The sequence below is a fragment of the Watersipora subatra genome, chromosome 10 (assembly GCF_963576615.1).
Source record: "Watersipora subatra chromosome 10, tzWatSuba1.1, whole genome shotgun sequence".
Classification (NCBI taxonomy): domain Eukaryota; kingdom Metazoa; phylum Bryozoa; class Gymnolaemata; order Cheilostomatida; family Watersiporidae; genus Watersipora; species Watersipora subatra.
Window position 1 is genome coordinate 46,406,129 of NC_088717.1, and position 13,431 is coordinate 46,419,559.

The 13,431-nt window shown below is 32.6% G+C and overlaps 1 protein-coding gene across 1 annotated transcript; it reads left to right on the forward strand.

Annotated features, from left to right (window-relative positions):
* Position 1: 1 nt before the first annotated feature.
* Positions 2–8,977, forward strand: LOC137407330 (short-chain collagen C4-like). Its single transcript, XM_068093952.1, has 8 exons — positions 2–303; positions 631–674; positions 1,048–1,430; positions 2,480–2,545; positions 3,685–3,828; positions 4,577–4,659; positions 6,793–6,868; positions 8,525–8,977. The coding sequence occupies exons 1-8, from the start codon at positions 73–75 to the stop codon at positions 8,725–8,727; spliced, it is 1,230 nt and encodes a 409-aa protein (XP_067950053.1). The 5' UTR covers positions 2–72; the 3' UTR covers positions 8,728–8,977.
* Positions 8,978–13,431: the final 4,454 nt, after the last annotated feature.

Genomic DNA, 13,431 nt, shown 5'->3' on the forward strand with positions numbered 1-13,431 from the left:
ATAGTAAGCTGTTGCAACAGAAATAAAAACATAATTCGATTGAGAATTTACTGTTCTTATCAGTGAAGAATCATGGAAAAGTTTGATGATGGTGACAACACTGTTAAAGAAAAGAAGGCAAAACCTTCTAAAATATCAAATACTTGTTGGTCAGTTTTGGTAGTCTGCATTGCTTGCTGCAGTTTGGTAGCTTTTGGGATATACCTTCTACAGAATATGAAATCTACAAAACAGGAAGTAGAATCTTTACAACAAGAATTTGATAGATTTAAACATGGGTCAGACTATTTCAACAAGCCAAAGGTGAGACAAGCATATTAGTATTTTTGATTGTATAAAATGCATTTATTCAGCCTGCTAATAATTGCAGGATAAAAAAGCTTAAAAATATTATCTGCTTCTTAAAAAAGCATTCCATTGAAACTTTAAAGCAATCACTTTATGATGCTTTAATTATTACTTTAACTATTATGAAAAACTTTAGGAATGAACTGTTCTATAATGCTCAAAAGCTTAGTGAATATAGGTCACTATACACCATATAAGCATATTCAATAGAAGTATTTATCATAGTGAGACAGACTTTAAAAGTACAGACCATAGATACATACATTGGTGATTATCTTGCAGCAGCCTGTAGCAGAATCAAGAGTTAAAAGACAGTCAGGCTCAAGGTGAGTAAAATTTGTAACAAATTAAGTTCTGATCTGCCAGTAAGCTACAATTAGTTTTATCAACTATTACGTTGATACATTTATTTAAGCTTTCTCTAACAATCTTGACTTTAAATATTTTTTCATCCCAAGTTACCAGTCAAAAGAATGCATACATTTTTTGATGCTGGAAAGTTTCATGCTGTCTCTGATGACTTTAGTTGTGGTTTACTAAAGAACGACCACTCTATCCACTAAGAAGTACATAAACTTCTTTTAAGAGATTTAGCATATATAAAGAATAAAACAAGATTAACTAGCATTTATTATGTTTAAAACCGCATCAAAAAAAATACTCTGAAAGAAAACGTTCATACAATTTTGCCATTTTTAGAAAAGGCGAATCCTCAAGAATGGGACCGGGAAGACAACCGGGATACCCAGATCGACCCGGAGCGCCCAGGCCAACCGGCATGCCAGGACGCGAGCGCGGACATTTCGTGTGTGGTCCTCCAGGACCTCGAGGACCGCCAGGACTGCCAGGACAAGATGGTATGGACGGTATCCCAGGGCAGCCCGGACGAGATGGCATGGATGGTCTTATCGGACAACCTGGGGAAGATGGCATGATTGGTCCACCTGGACAGCCTGGTCCTCCCGGACTGACTGGTGATAAAGGCGAGCGGGGATTTCCTGGAACTGATGGAGCGCCTGGAGTGCCTGGGCTTAAAGGTGCACCAGGAATGCCAGGACGACCAGGTGACTCTGGTTCTTCGAGTAAGTTATTAATCTCTCAGTCAGCTACTAAAACCCTACTTTGTAACTATGCCTTGATCACGTGTTTACTAATTATTTAAATCGGTTCTTGTACCTATAGTGCCGAAAGTTTGACAAGGTGAACTACAACTCGTCTATGAACATAGTTTTCCTTGAAACAAATGCTTCATTTGTGTTTACAGGCAGATGCCAACAGAAGAAAGTATGAAATTAAATTATGACATACATAGGTTAGCCCAAATAAAAAATGAAAACTGGTTTTGCAGTTGACCTAATTCATAAATTTTAATCAGGTAATGAAAATGCAAAGTATATTTTTGTCATGAGGAAAAGCAAAAACTTGTTGTTTTTTTGAGCACCTATCAAAACTGAACCAGCCATCATACATACCTTGAAACTGAAAAATTAATTTATATAAGGTAACTCTGACATCAAACATATTTACCTGCTTTATGTATGAAATGCAAGTTAATAGTACTAAATATTAGTGGTCAGATAGCTATTGTATTTAGGTAAAGTTTCTATATTACGGTGAAATATCTAAGCGAATAAAAAACTTTCTACCTCTCTCTAATCTGGCAAGTGTTGTCAACAACTATCAGATTAAAGGAATTAATGAAAGTATGAATAATGGATTGACGACTGTATATTTTCCATTTCTATATCTTTATTAGCCGAGACAGTTTGTTGTAGGTCAGTAAAACAAGGCTTTTGGTTTAAGGAATAAAAATATTTTTTCGTGTATAGCTTCATTATATCCCAGATTTAACAATCAGATAAAGATATATTATTATTATCGGATATATTTTTTTTTTAATTTATTTATGAAAATATATTTTACAAACCTAATAAAATCAGGTTCTCAATTAACGGAATTTTTTTTTAGGTAATGATCATTGTGTCTATAGTTTCTAATGAGGCTGTACATTGTTTAATTATAGCCAAATGACTATCGATATTATTGCTAAAGTCGACACTATTTGATAATGTTGTATGAAATTTAGCAAAAGTTGTCTCAAGTAATTATTGGTATCATATTGGATTTGCAGCAGGCAGCTCTTTCGTGCAATGGGGAAGTCATGAATGCCCACAAAATGCAGACAATCTCTATCGAGGTAAGATGCTTTACTAAACAAGAATTAGGCTTCACAGTTGGTATACCTGTACTGTATATGGTAGATGTTGAGAAAGTTTTGCAAAAGATACATACCTAAATAGATATAGGTAAACATACATATATGCATACAAATATACATACACACATGCATACTGACATTCATATATAAAAAGACACCTAAATACATATACATATGCATTGATGGGTGTATGTACATATGTACATACACACATCAATACATACTTAGAAACTTAAATACATGCTTACATACATAAGTACATACCTAAATATATACCAACATCCAAATATACATACATACGTTTGATACATATTTACATACATAAATTTGTGCATATATGCATACATCAATACATAGGCTTACTCAAATATTATGCAATTATACATAAATTGTATGCATAAATGCATGCATACCCACATACATACATACATATATACATACATGCATGTATATTTACAAACGTACCACATTGTTCAAGTAATTGAAAGCTGAATTTTCTACTCAGTAAGTGGTTGTTGAGTCCGTAAGCTGAAATGACTTATCTGAATTTTTATACATTTCTGTCATTATTCTGTTCTATAGATTTATACAAACAATATATAATTAGGTTTATGAATTGAATTAGTACCTAATTTTGTATCAGCTGGCTTTGTTGAAAAAAAAGTTGTTGAACGCAAAATAAACAAACTAAACCATAAATCGGCAGTGATATTTATGCAGGTTCATAGTTTGTTCAGGTGAAGGGTGCAGATTAGTTAGCTATTAGTATCGAGAAGACTATTCTGTATTAAATATATATTCTTCTCTATTCTTGTATTATGAATCGCCTAAATCTAATATAATACTTAATAGAAAGCTCATGCAAAAATATAGAATTCTAAAGAACTACTGGTGAAATATACAAGTTTTAATTTCATGTTGGTTCTTTGACTGTTGTCAATAATGGCTGCCAGGAAGTGTTGGATTAGGCATCTTGAGATGATCATCAACTTCTTTTACTAAAGCATCCACTAATTGTGACACCTTTAAAGTCTAATGACACACAGTTTCTAATATATTATTTAAGCTGTACATCTATGTTCGTACTACTTTAAGCTCAAATGGTAACTTTTCAACAGGATACGCGGCTGCAGCTAATCCAGGAAGTGGGAGAGGCGGATCCACAGAGTTGGAGTGTCTCAATCTTTCTCCTGAATGGTACGCAAGTTCAGTGACAAACATCAACACACAGACCAAGATTGTTGCGGCCAAGTTTGCTTTGGGTGAGTTATTCCTTTTTGGTGCAAACTTTCTTATGAGTGTTAATTATTAACATTATGAATACTACTAATAATTTATTGATGGAAGGCAATGATTGATTATCTAAGCACATGTGAACAAATTTACTAATCTGATTAAGTATTTGCTTATACTAAAACCTACTTATGCCTGTAGTTTTGTATCTTTATGGCTATTTAAATCATCTTTATTTTTTCTCTAAATGTTTTTTCTTTTTTTTTCTAAATGTTTTATTTTTTCTCTCTTATTCCGCTTACCAGGTTTTTGTTTGTTTGCTCATTACATTTACTTCATCAAATTGAATAATCACAAACAGGATTAAAGTTGTATAATACCAATACAAGTTAGTGAGACTATATTACTTTTGTTACAAAAATAATTTTACAATTGCAAAGTTCCACTATAAAACTCTACTAAAACTAAAATTATGGTTTGCAAAAATTAGAAGTCAATATATATTGATTGCTGTGTAAACCACTTTACTGAGTATTAGAAGGTAAATTATCCTATAGCTAGAGATGGAACAACTAAAATATGATTTCAAGTCTTGTAAATTGTTGGCTTTATTTCAAGCATAGGGTTCACAGAAACACTATTTAATTATCTTGTGGCAACAGAACAGAATGAAAAATGATGTGGTCAGGCTGAATATGTTATTGAATATTGAGGCTAATAGCAAGCCTATTCTTATAGATTTTTCAAAATAACTCAATCGGTTGTTTATTTTATCAGGTGAATTTTCTGGAATCTTTGACGAAGCTGCTGACAACTCTGTCATAGCCTGTGCAGTATGCATCACTACTAGAGCTCCAGCGGTTAGTATAACGGGTTCAGATTATGATGTAGTCAGATACCGTTTACTTTATAAATTTTAGTGATATTTTTTACGAAAAGCTAAAGAGCAATGAAGAAAGATTTGTGTAGTTTAATTTTCATTAAAAACCAACACAAATGTTAGTATATTAACTAATAATTTAGCAGCATTTTTTGTTTTGGAAAAACAAACTCTACTAGGTTCGAACTAAGCAATAAAACACAGTTACCACTGTTTTAGCAGCTCACTCATTGGCTGGTCTAGAGCTGTTTTGCTTCACTGGTTTTCTACGTAGTAGTAGTAGTAGTAGTTATTATCAAATTTTTCTACACACATATAGCAACCTTTGCATTATAGCAATACTAGGCATAGTTTCACCATCCAAATATCTGAACAAAAAATTAGGTTGTTTTGTCCCCTTTGGGTTATCAAGAAAAATTATGGTAGGTAGCAGTTGTTATTATTGTTTACAATGCCAAAAATAATTTGATACAGCTACTCAGCCAACACCGTTACAGTAGTTATGTACTTTTCTATTGCTTGTAAAAAAATATTAGGCGTCTTTGCTAAAAGTCTTTCATGTATTGTTGTAGTTTATTTTTGTAAACTTTACAACTCTTTGTGTGGCTGGTCAAAAGTATTCAGGTGAATTCTTGTCCCGCAAACGCAGCGTTAAAATTACTGTTTACCTACTGGGTATATCATTATCATAGCTGCATATCTAGCTATAGTTTTAGCCGCATATCTAGCTTCTACATTAGGTTAAATAGTAAAGGGCCAAATTTCAAAGTTCACATGCAAACAATCTTCTTAAAGTTGTTTTCTAAAATCGTTACGTATGAGATACATGTTGGTACTGTACAAACTTTATTATTGGCTATAAGCAGTCAAACTGGCCAAAAAAGTTTAGTTTTCCATTTCACGAGTCTCACAATAATAATTTGTAGATTGTATTTTGTTTTACTCTATTCAGACAAGAGAATACTGTTAGCCGTTACTTGAGGTGAAGTCGTACTTTTGTAAATCTGCTTGGCACCAAAGCAAGATAGGAGACTGAATGTTGATTCATAGCAGGAGGTTGCATGATTCAATTGAATAACTAACCTTTTGAACGCATTTTAAATTTTGTGAAACTTCATGGTTGAAAAATGAGCCAAAAGGTTTTTCTGGCCATAGTAGGTGCCAATGTTTTTCGAAGTCTTTTTAGGAACTATTTAAATGTTATTACTCCAAAAACCTCTTGTGCAAATGTCATCGCAGCTAAAGTTAGTAAGGAGTTGTATAGCATTTGAAGTAGCGTGTTGAAGTGTTGTATTCTGTTGAAGTGCTGATAAAATGTTCAAGTGTTATTGGAGTGTTAGTGTTATCTTTATGGCTGTGATTCAGACATAGATTCTAAAAGGAAATAATCACTCGAGATTCTAAACCCACAATTCAATTACTGGTAGTTAATAGTTAATAGTTGCTTGACTTCTAAGGACGATGAAGCAAAAACATCAGTTGTTGATTTCATCAAACTTCTTTAAACGCAAAAATCTTAAATTAATAGTAATAATAGTACATGTATATGAAATATGGGGATAAAATAATTTTTGCCTATATATAATTTTTGTTGTGCTTCTGAAGATGGTCAACTATGTGGTGATTATGAAATGTCATTTTACATAGCAGTTTAGTAAAAACGAGTTTCATAAGTTTCAAAGGATACAATTTTATTTTGAGAGCTGGCCTGTGTAGTGCAAACAGCTGGTGAGTTTGGTTAAATCAGCAAAATAATAGCAAGCGTTAGGCTTAAAACAAATCATTACATAACAAAGCAGATACTTTGCAAAAATTGTATAATCAAACTGGTATCTATTGCTGGAATTGGGAGACAACAAGTTTGAGAGCTTTATGCTAATGCTATAAGATAGCAGCCATAACTATAGGATTTACCAAAGCAACTTTACACAGATCATTTTTCTGCCTTTACCTCTCATAATTAATTCCCTATAAGTGTCAATGTAAATTGTAAAGCAGCATTCAGATGCTTACTGAAGTTTAAACATTAAACCTTGAAAAAGTTAGTAGTAAAGTTTTCAGTAAGTACATAAATAATAGTTTGGATAAACATACAATTACATTTTTTCATCAGATAATGCTGCCAGGAAGATTTAACTGCTCAAGTGGATGGCACAAAGAGTATGATGGGTACCTCATGGCATCTTCACGTAAGTCTTTATCATATAATAAATTTTTTTGATAACTGTTATGGAATGTTTACTTTAATAATTAGCAGGTCCATCCATTTGTATGTATCATACAGCATTTGAACACAGATTTTTAGTTTGGTAGCCCAACACGCTAACCATCGCACAATTCCACTGCTTTGCCATATTCTAGAATAGTTGTGCGCAAACTTATAACACATGATGAGCTCTCATGGAGCATGAACCAAAATGTGCGATCAGATGAGATAAAACAGTTAAGCTAATTTACATAGGCGCAATAATATTGTCAGAGACAGTATAAGTTATGATTGCTATATGTATCAAATTGCAGCAGCTGTATTAGTGCTCAGTTCAGCTCAAGACTTATAATCTCAACAACAAAACTATTCCATTAAAAAGATATAGTGTAAAGTCTGAAACAAAACTACTAAAAATATAGCAGTGAAGTAAATTCTAAATTTATCAGAATGACGCTGCGAACTAAATTTATGACCAGCAATATGTTGTATATATTTAAGTTTTTGAAAACACCTCGTGTTAATTTTGCACTTCATTTCGGTAAACTATGCAAAGGTATTAATTTAGTTTTTTAAGTTGCAGTGATTAATTACAACATTGCAAGACTAACTGAAATGATTTCATAGACTTATAAGTTATTGAAAAAGGCCTTTGTTTTAAGAATTGACAACATGATTGATGGTAAAATCAAACATTGTTGTGTATTAATATTGCATCTATCATTTGCACAGAGGATATTATATTTCTCAGTAATGACCTGGCACAAATAGAATTGTAAAATTTGAAGTTCTGTATTAGATGTACCTAGCCATCTAGTTTAACAATCAGTTTTCTGTAACATCACATACAACTATGTCTGCTTATTTTGAAGTAAACACATTTATAATGATTCAGTAGACGCTAGATATTAACAAACTATAAAACTTTTTACAACCAAAAAGGCTTGAACCTTTACAGATGTGTGTAGTACTTAATTTTCCTAGTTCACTAATACCATGTCATCAACACCTCCGCCACACTGTAATGTCTAAAATTACCTAGGTGATATTACTGATCCCTCTAAATAATGCATTAATCTGTGTAACTTAAATGCATGCATTTAGAAACATAATAAGAATGTAAAGGCTAGATTCAGCATTCACCATTTGCCTTCTTTATCATTAACTCTTGCCCATCAGAATAACTATGAAAATGACATATTATAAACGTAAACACTGAATTGAAAAGAATTTCAACAGACAACGGTTTGCTTGTTGTCTAACTAACTACCAAAAACAAGCTGAGTACGCTAAGCAGATGGTTTAAAATAGGAACATCTTAAAATTTGTCAGCACCCCGGAATGGTGTGCTAAAATATTCCCAATGGTCAATAATAAACTGGCACCATCAGCAGGCCAGTCACAATCGAACATGCGCACAAGATGTGACAGCAATCTCAGAAGCAATACTCTAGGTGGGCAGCCCACAAACATATCTGCACCAAACAATAGCATCAATCAATACATCTATTCTTTGTTCCAAGCAAACAACAGAACACTGGTGCAGATGTTTGCATACCACAAACATTTGAAAGATTTTACCTCGCTATTGCTGTGATTCTTGATTTAAGCGCTACAACTGATCTGTGATTATTTACAGCATTACAGGATGAGGTTTTCTTCTCATCAAGAAACTACTGTGTAGATAAAAATCCAGCCTATTTCCCTGGTCACAATGATGCAAATGGACTGAAGTTGACTTTTGTACAAGCCGGATCTTGCTTTGGAGGACTCGAGCCATGTAATGTATACACTGAAAACCATTTGTTGGCGTGCGTTGTCTGCTCACAACTCGCTGATTGAATGCTTAAAAACACATAGCATAAGTTTTTGCTAAACATTTCTGCAAAAACTTTGCATTTACCAGAAAAATCTAAAGTTTTATTCTGATGTTTATGGAGTATCTAATATAAATTGATTTTTTTTCATGATACTGCACTCTGCAAAACACAGTAAATATTTTTAAGAGAACTCCATTGTTCTAATCATTTTTGGGATTACACCTTCTTTAGCAAATTTATGTCAGATCTATGAATTATAAATATATTTATGTATACACGCTGTAAAAATATATTGTCTTTTAACAATATGATCATTAGTTAGTATCCGTGTTATGATAAAAGTAAGAGGCCTAAAATTAGGACAGAAGCTGCCAAACATTAAGTGTTCCCATCCAAATGCTTGTCAGATGACATATACACATACTTAATACATTGCATATAACACAAAAAGACAGAATATTTACTAGCCACTGAATGCAGTCCACTACATACTTTTGCGCTATAAAGTAGAGGTAGCCTTTGTAGTAGTATTTGTCCAATTATGTAATTGGTATCTCAGTCGGTATAATAAGCAAGATTATGTACAAGGTGAAGTTTTGCTTCAAAGGTGTATTCTGTCTTTATTATGTGATATAGTTATGCTCGACCGGTTGTGCCTAATACATGTCAGATTCATCCTAAAATACAATTATCCTTTTTAATCATTCTATATATAGAAAATATTATTTTCTCTTCAGTCATTTATGATGAGATAAATTATCTCTGTTACCACAGAGATAACTCTACGTAAAGATTTTTAAATATAGACTCCTGATAAAAGAGCTAATATGCCAACATTGCAAAAATCACTGAAAGCTTTAGTATAGATAAAATCAGCATATGAAACTGACATTAACATAACCAACATTTCAATGATTTACTAAGTATCGTTACACTTAGACTTATTAAAATGGTTTCAGTAATAACTCGAGTGATCATTTTAAACCCTTCAATTTTTTATTAATAGACTGGACTCTGATAAAGGATGTTTGTTGAGACTTAAAAGTCAATGCTATTTTGTTGGACGTTATTTTGGATTTAAACTATAATACAATTTCAAACCTATGATACCTCTAAACAAGTAGGTAGCCAGATGTCAATATCTCTAAACAAGTAGGTAACTAGAGTTCAATACCTCTAAAAAGTAGGTAGCCAGAGGTCAATTTGCAGTTAGAAGTTGTGTCACTCAAAAAATTTTTGCGGTTTAGTAACATGGAATTTTTGTAAAATATGCTGATTGATTGCAAAATACATGGCAATTTTATATTTAAATGCCTATGCAAGAGCTGTGCAACATTGACATAGGTTTACTGTGATGTGGGGTACAGAATTTGACTATTAACTATTGCTAATAGACAATGTCATAAACTAGATATTTGTCTCTGTAGCTTGGTTATAATTAAAATATTTCCACTTGTAAATAGGAAATGATAATGCTCTTTCTGATATTGGTAATTCAATTTAATCTGAACAGGAGACACTCATAATGATGCTATAAGTAGAATAAAAGTCAAAAGTTCATCAGTTCATCATACATGTATGATTTTGAGATAAACCCACGAAATACTAAAATTAATAGCCTATAAGATTATCAGCGCTGAAGGAAACACGTTGCGACATAACAACCACAGGTGCTAAACAAAATATATGGATTTTTTATGCCAATGTTTGGTTCCTCCCACTCAAGTCTGCCTGTGAGTTACCAGTCTTTCGACACATCAGTGTTGAATCAGTGCTATGCAAAAGCCTTTAGCTACACTATTTATAGACATGAATGAATAATAGCTTAATCTAGGAGGCTCTAGTGAACTCAGGTAGCCATCTACCATGACACCAACAACAGTTATAGAATTCACTAATTTAGCGAGGTTCCATTTAAACTTAATTTCTATTAAATTATATCAAAAACTATTTTAAAAGTGTCCTCATAATCATGGAATAAGCTATGAAAAATGAAGAATAAAGTTTAAACTATTTTGCAGCTTCACTGATAAGCTTGGACAACTCTATAACTAAATTCTACTTTGCTGCTGATACAAAGATACCACCATCAAAGTTTTCTGACCATATAGGGTTCAAACATGTTTAGCTAAGGACACAGAGTCATTGTTTTTGCAAAAATTACCTTTAAAACATGCTGAGCTTCTGCTTGCAGTAAACTAAGCATACTTCTTACTGATCTTTGAGAAATTGCCTCTTTTTTCTCTCTCTTGCTTCACTTATTTTCTTTTCTTCTCTTTCTCTCTCCCTTTTTTTTCCTCTCTCTCTTTTCCTGTTTTGTTCTCTTTTTTTTCCCGCTCTCATCTCTCCCAACTCCCAATCTCCTGGTACTTATATAATTAATATATTTATTTGTTATATATCTTCTTGCATTTTTATGTTTAAAAAAAGAAATAAAAGATTTACAAAAACAACACAAATAATATAAGTAATAGTATGCATCGATACATATAAATATATACAAATATATAAAATAAACTTAAAATAAAGATATATAAGTATAGATACTCATGCACAAATTTACAAAGGCATGTTAATGTATATTTATATATGTAAATAATATATATATTATTGCACACATACACAGAGAGAAATTTTGATTGAATTTTAAATCATTAATAAATCTAAATTCAGGGTGACAAAACTGTACTCAAAATTGATTTAATTTGCATTTAATAATAATTTACCTATGCCAACGTATAGGCCTACTGTGGCTATTAAATCATATTACGATTGATAGCTGAGCTTTTGTACAGCTTTGCTAGTGCCTTTTCAATCATATAATGATTGAAAGTTGAGCTTTTGTACAGGTATGCTAGTGCCTGATCAATCATATAATGATTGAAAGTTGAGCTTTTGTACAGTTTTGCTAGTGCCTGATCAATCATATAATGATTGAAAGTTGAGCTTTTGTACAGCTTTGCTAGTGCCTTTTCAATCCTATTATGATTGATTGTTGAGCTGTGGTACAGGTATAATAGGGCTTGTTCAATCATATTATGATTGATAGTCGAGTTGTTGTACAGGGATGCTTTTTGTAAAAATAACCAAAACTAAATCATTCTGTGATTCAGTGCTGTGCTGCTATGGATGCTCCCTGTTCACTCATGGTACTGTCATTTTTAAATCACAATAAAATTGAAATTTTATACCAGGAGAAGACAATTACACACTTGAGTGAACTGATTACTATGAACTTCTTATTTTTATTTTCATGAAATACTGAGGTTAAATATATGTATAAGCAAAATATATTATGATAACTTTAAAGCTATAATATGAATAAAAAGGTTAAAAATGAACTGTTTTGCAATGAAGTATTTACATGTAAATGTTTACAAATAATTATAAAAGAGGAAATATTTTAATTGAGTACTAGCGACACCAGCCGAGATACCATCAGTTGGAGTTCTAAAGAAGCTGTTACTTGACTATCCCCATCATTTGAAGAAGTCTCATCTGCAATGCAGAGGTTGTTGTCATCAATGATGAGAGCAGCCGTAGCAGACGTTCCACCAAAACCCCAACTGATGACTGGGCTTGGATGTGGTACCTCTGGTTAACCACAAACAAACACTTAACATAGGCCAGACATGCATCTACCTCAGTTGCCATCAGGAACACTGCTCCCATTGGCAAAACCAGGTAGATGCATTCCTGTTCATTTGTCAATACAATGGCTCCTCTGCTGGTTTCATCCAAGGTACTTTGCGAAAGTCTCTCCAAAAACAGGCTGGTGGCTGTCGACTTGCCCCTCAAAACACATTGCTTTTCATCATCAAGCTTTTCACCTATAAAACCACAAAGGTAAATTGGTAATAATTGGTACAAAGGTAAAAATCATAAAGGTAATAACACAGTTCATAACTAATAGCTCATGTAGGATTAATGATTAGGAGTTACCTTACTCTGTGTTAAGGATTGAGTGATAATTATAATACAATTCATAACTAAGAGCTCTGGCTACAACTAGTAATATAGTTATGTGGGTAGGTAGGGTAAATGATTAGGAGTTATCTAGCTCTGCGTTAATGATTAGGAGCTATCTAACTCTGTGTTAAGGTCTGGGTGATGATAATAATACAAGTCATAACTAATAGCTCTGGCTACAACTAGTAATATAGTTATGTAGGTAGGGTAGATGTTTAGGAGTTATCTAACTTTGCGTTAATGATTCGGAGTTATCTAACTCAATGGGGAATATTGATTTACTCAACATACTCTTACAATTTGAATTAATGTTTTTCAACTTACTCGTTTTAACTCCTTCTGTTTCCTAATAAGGAGAGTTTGAGTTCTTGAGATCATGTTAGGCTAAAGGTTGGCCAGCTGGTGTTCCATCAGTTCTATAAAAATATCTTCATCGACGCCTTGGTCTAAAATTGATAGAAAAATTTAAATGATATATTCTGGTTGAATATGTGAGCAATTTCTTCATAGTTGTTCTGTTGTTTCTGTGAGGTTAAATATTCTATATGTTTTAAACAACAGACAATATACATTAAATTATAAAAGATTTGAGATTGTGAATATAGTCTTAAAAATTCCAATACAGCCACCATTACTCTTGCTCCAAGGGGTGCGCGTGTGTTTTATGATTTTTTGTGATATCCAATGATGTAGTTCTCAAGAATTTTACATTGCTTAGTGACAGAAACATTAGTATGACATTTATGATAAATTTTTG

Bases quoted from the DNA above. Each gene is read 5' to 3' on its own strand.
- LOC137407330 (XM_068093952.1), top strand. From the start codon at position 73: ATGGAAAAGTTTGATGATGGTGACAACACTGTTAAAGAAAAGAAGGCA. The intron at 1,431-2,479 runs GTAAGTTATTAA...TTGGATTTGCAG, and splicing joins AGGTGACTCTGGTTCTTCGA to CAGGCAGCTCTTTCGTGCAA. The intron at 3,829-4,576 runs GTGAGTTATTCC...TTATTTTATCAG, and splicing joins TGCGGCCAAGTTTGCTTTGG to GTGAATTTTCTGGAATCTTT.